The 4,842-nt window shown below is 42.9% G+C and overlaps 1 protein-coding gene across 1 annotated transcript; it reads left to right on the forward strand.

Annotated features, from left to right (window-relative positions):
* Positions 1-4,033: 4,033 nt before the first annotated feature.
* LOC125538132 (non-specific lipid-transfer protein 2) lies at positions 4,034-4,608 on the forward strand. The gene has a single exon (XM_048701433.2). The coding sequence runs from the start codon at positions 4,142-4,144 to the stop codon at positions 4,430-4,432; it is 291 nt and encodes a 96-aa protein (XP_048557390.1). The 5' UTR covers positions 4,034-4,141; the 3' UTR covers positions 4,433-4,608.
* The last annotated feature ends 234 nt before the right edge of the window (positions 4,609-4,842 follow it).

Here is a 4,842-nt window from a genome sequence, read left to right on the forward strand (position 1 = left end):
CTCAGGCCTATGCCGACGGCCCATGTGATAAAAAGCTCCAGATTTGTCTTTTTTGCACCGCCCTCATTTTAATGTATTTTGCTCTGAAAATTTACACACATGTGTGTTATGCCTTCATGTATATCTATGTTTTTTTCAGAACGTTTTGAAATGTAGAAAATATGAAATTTGACGAAATTCAAAATTTTCAAAACCGAGCTCCATGGAGCTCAACCTCCAAAGACAATATCCGCTCCATTCCATAATATAAGACATTTTTGCAAGCTAACGTCTTATATTGTGGGATGAAGAGAGTATAAACTAGTAGAAACAATCTCATGAAACGACAACATGTTTTTGGGAATCTTGCGGAAGAATTGTCATTTTTCCTTTGTCTTTCTTGAGCAATGGGCATGCACTCTATCTTTCTATTAAGTAGAAAAAAGAATTAACAAGTTAACCACGAAAACTGGCTGAAACGGATAGAAAGCAATATTGTATGATCGTGTCCCATGGACCGGGGTGGGTGGGTGCTTGAATAGTCCCAGTTATATCCTTCACAAGACCTATACCTGCAAGTATATAACAAAGAAGAACGTGAAAGCCAAACTTGAGAAAAGTAGAGTTAGGGATAGAGATTGCAAAGATGGTGACGGTTTCACGAGACTCATTAGTTGGTGATATCCTACCACTCATTGCTGGAGGTTCAGGCACGAAGTCCTATGGTGCACAAAGACCACAGTAGGGTCGCCCACAAAGAGCCCACAAAGTGCATGCCAACCTATTCCACCATGACTTGCTAGCACAAAGGTTAAAGACTCACTCAGGGTTGATGTTGCATGAAGAAAATGATCATCGGGCTTCATACACACTCTGAAGCTCTCAATCGACTCGTAAGTCCTAACCATCTAGGAGGTGCAGACCCTACAAGAGTAACAAGCAAACACAGAGTCACTTGGATGAACTTCCCAAAAGACCTCCGGTCAATCTCTCTCAAGAACCCATATGATCACAAAGATAGGCTTCATAAAGAGAGATGAAGATCAAATGTGGGGTTGAAGAAAGGATGATCTGGCCTTTAAACACTCAATTATCCGATCTCTTGGTTTTCGCGAAAAACTCAAACAACGTCTCGAAACAACCTCACACATCCCCATCCAAAGAGGTGTCGGGTCTATTTATAGAAAAAGCATAAATTTGGTTGCCATTGTGAAAAAAAGTAACTAGTCTCGGTAGTACAGACATGTTCAAAAATTAAACCACCAGAACGGAAACACGCATTCCCGCAATGATCAGAAGCCAAATGCTCGGAGGGTACCAGGATGTCCATTAAGCCTGTAAAAAATTCATTACCCAAATGCATCGGAAACAAAAACCTCTGAGGTACTAGACCAAAAAGGTACTCCATCCGATCCAAATTAATTGACGCCACTTTAGGACAACATTTTCGTGAAGGGTAGAACATGCTAGGAAGAATTGGAGAAAATAACCATCTGAAGTATGTTGGGGTCGACATAGTAGTTCTTATGAGAAATTGGTGCGGAAATGGCTAAGTCTTTGCTCGGAAGTACCAGATGGATTCGGTTGGATAGTTAATAGAGCTTCTAGAAAGAAGTATGCGCAATTGGAAAAATGTGTTAATGATTTTCATTAGCTCTATGGAAAGATACTCATTAGTCTCTTTGTACATCCCCCCCCCCCTTTCCCTTTTTTTTTGCCTTTGTAGTTTCATTTGTATGTGGTCTTTTTGTTTTCATAGATAGTTTCCACGTATAGTTATTTTTTGCTTTCTTGTTTATACCTTGTACTACATTATTGAAAATTAATAAAAATATACGCAACATAATCATGCTGTTTCTTGTAAAAAAAGTATCAGATGGATTTGGTTTCAGAGTATTGGACCTAGAATGAGACGCTAAACTGAAGCAAACCAAGAGGTGATCAGAAATGCTGGAGAAAATGATTGGAGGTGCGGATCTAACAAAGATGGTTTCATAGGATGACAATTCGGTGGTACAAGAGAAAAAACTCGGCGGTTCGGAAGCGAACAAAGAACAGGGTGCGCTTAGACAAAACACCCATTCCTCACATGATCGGTAGTACCTGGTAGAAATACTCAAAATTACCAAGGGTGGTGAAAAGAGAGGAATTTGAGTGGAAGGAGTTGAAAACTTGGTTGAGGATCTTGATTTGGAGTTCACCCAAGATATTTTCCTTGGTCCCCCATTGACATTATGATTGTCCTTAAACTCATGGTGAATGTTGGATTCACCTAACGCCTATAAAGATGCAAACTACGAGGTGAAGGATCGAATTGCCATTAATTGCCACAACCCAACAAGGGTATAAGATGCACTTTGAATCTCCCCCTATTTGTTGATCGAGGACAACACAATCAGATATAGAATGAAATGATTAAGCATGTGAAAGTTCATGTACTTATTATAAGTTTTGAGCTCCCCTATTTGTGTGCACTATTAAATTTTGCTTTTGGAATGCAAGTGCTGTTACACATTATTAGATAGTGTGGGAACAACAAGTATATGACACATTCCATGGGATGCATTGTGTGTACGAATGATAAAGATGGGAAAGACCATGGGTAAAAAATTTGGCACATCTTTCGCGGTTAGGACAATTGAAACGCCAGAAATGACACGACCTAAGTGATGGTTGTTCCACAACGGTACATCTGTGATCTATGGCGGGCGATTCTAGATTATTTTTTAGCAAATATCAATCCCATTTTATTAAGAAATGGTAATTTTCATAGGAATGGTTACAATATCATGCGGGGTCACTAGCCTACACCAAGGGGCAAAGCATGTTTTGCCAAATTATGGGCTTTGTCATTGTTGTTCCGGCTTCTATGGACATAGCTGCATTCATCAAACTCCAAAGCTTTGGATTTGATCTCCCTGATGATGGAGGTGATTCTAGATGGCCCTTCTGAGATGGGAGTGTATTTCTACCGGCCCGCTAAAGACGTGCCGCCAATGATGACCCATTCTGTACAAGTGAGGCCTGATTTGGGCGAGAGAGTGGGCCCTTGTTTTTGTGCCATGGCTTGTTTCAGTTATTGTCATTGTAACACTCTAGAATGAGGCAAAGGTTTTGCCTCCAACTTGAAAATTTTCCACCAAGACTGGATAGTTTGAGAACATGAGCACCTGTCAACACATTGCCTGGCTTAAGGTGGCCCCAAATGTGATGCGTGGGTAGCTAAATAATAGGAACCGAGGAAGTGCCATTGCCACTAACCGAAAGGTCGTTGGCTAAATGGAATGGAGCAATTGATCTACGTCGCCCTTTACACTTTCTCTCTATTATCACATATGAACACGGTGGGCACTAGCCCGTCGGTGATGGTGAGTAGAGTTTCTCTATACTTCGTCTTAAAGGTGGCATAATACCGTAAATGGATGGGGTGTGTAGTGTACAGTGAGTTAACTCATAGGTCAAGGAAAAGGGTCGAAGGTCTGCTTTCAGGTCTGATCAAATGCTCTGAAGATAGATACTGAACTAGACATACAGGTGTACCACTCCAGTCAAAACCTGAATACCTTTTAAATCTACATTCAACTCTTTACGAAATGTTTTATGTTTCTTTGGCTTCGTCAATAAAATGGAAAAACTAGTTATGCTCAACTTTTTTGCTGTTCTTTAACCAGTTAACAAATGTGACATGCAGCACAGCTTAACAAACCTTATCATGGCCGGGCATGCAGTCCACCAACCCTGCTTTTTTCTCTGGGTTGTGACACTTGTAGTTTCAGAGGCAGTGCGCGTGGCTTTGTTGTGCTAGTAATTGAGTTGCTTTTCAGTGCGTGCGCCGACTAAACTTGCCAATCCTATGCACTTTCAGATCTCCTTTTTTCGTAGTGCGTGGACCATTAATTTCTGCTTCATCGTCATCATGTCTTCCATGAACGCAATGTGATGTGCCGCTGAGGAAAAGGCACATCGTTGCACACTTGTACTGCAGTAGCCGTGGCCATTTGGCCCGTGCCTGAACTCTCTTGATCGAAATTCGAAAGCCTATAAATACCACTGATCTCACCCCCAGACACTCACACCATCCAAAGCCATCTTTGCACAAGCCACTAGCTCACTACTCACTACCAGTCGATCTACATTTCTTCGTCAGAGTTTCAGAGACGCCATGAAGTACATGGGGCAGCTGGTGGTGGCGCTCCTGGCCTTCTCGGCGGTGGTGCTGATGATGGCGCCGGCTGGCGTGGACGCGGCGACGTGTAACGCGCTGCAGCTGAGCCCGTGTGCGGGCGCGATCGTTGGGAACGCGGCGCCGACGGCAGTGTGCTGCAGCAGGATGAAGGCGCAGAGGCCGTGCATGTGCCAGTATGCGCGTGACCCCAACCTGAAGCAGTACGTCAACTCCCCCAACGGCAAGAAGGTCCTGGCCACCTGCAAGGTGCCCGTGCCATCCTGCTAAATCGACGTCTATGATCGAGACGAGAACGAGAGCCCAGCCAGTGGCATCTCGCTGCAGGCTGCATGTGTTGATGTGTAAGTGTTTTTTTTGGTTGCCGTATGTGGCTACCCCGAATCCCCCATGTATCTGTATCTGAAATTCTGAATAAATGCAGTAATAATGATGTGTGCGGATTATTATGTTACTTTTTTTAACGCAGTACAGACGCAAGCGCTCATATATACGCACATACACTCACCCTTATAAACGCATACATGCACATCCTACCTTTATGAGCATCTTTAAGAGACTAAGCCGGCATATCATCTTGAGATTTTACGAAGTCACCATAGACGCCTTGTCGTCGAGGGGTACGTCTCCTCCCACTAAAAACGTATCGCCGGAAATCCTGAAATAAATTTAGAAATAAT

The sequence above is a fragment of the Triticum urartu genome, chromosome 1A (assembly GCF_056163025.1).
Source record: "Triticum urartu cultivar PI428250 chromosome 1A, HENAU_Tu73, whole genome shotgun sequence".
Classification (NCBI taxonomy): domain Eukaryota; kingdom Viridiplantae; phylum Streptophyta; class Magnoliopsida; order Poales; family Poaceae; genus Triticum; species Triticum urartu.

What these genes read in the sequence shown, in the direction of transcription:
- LOC125538132 (XM_048701433.2), top strand. Translation starts at nt 4,142, where the DNA reads ATGAAGTACATGGGGCAGCTGGTGGTGGCGCTCCTGGCCTTCTCGGCG.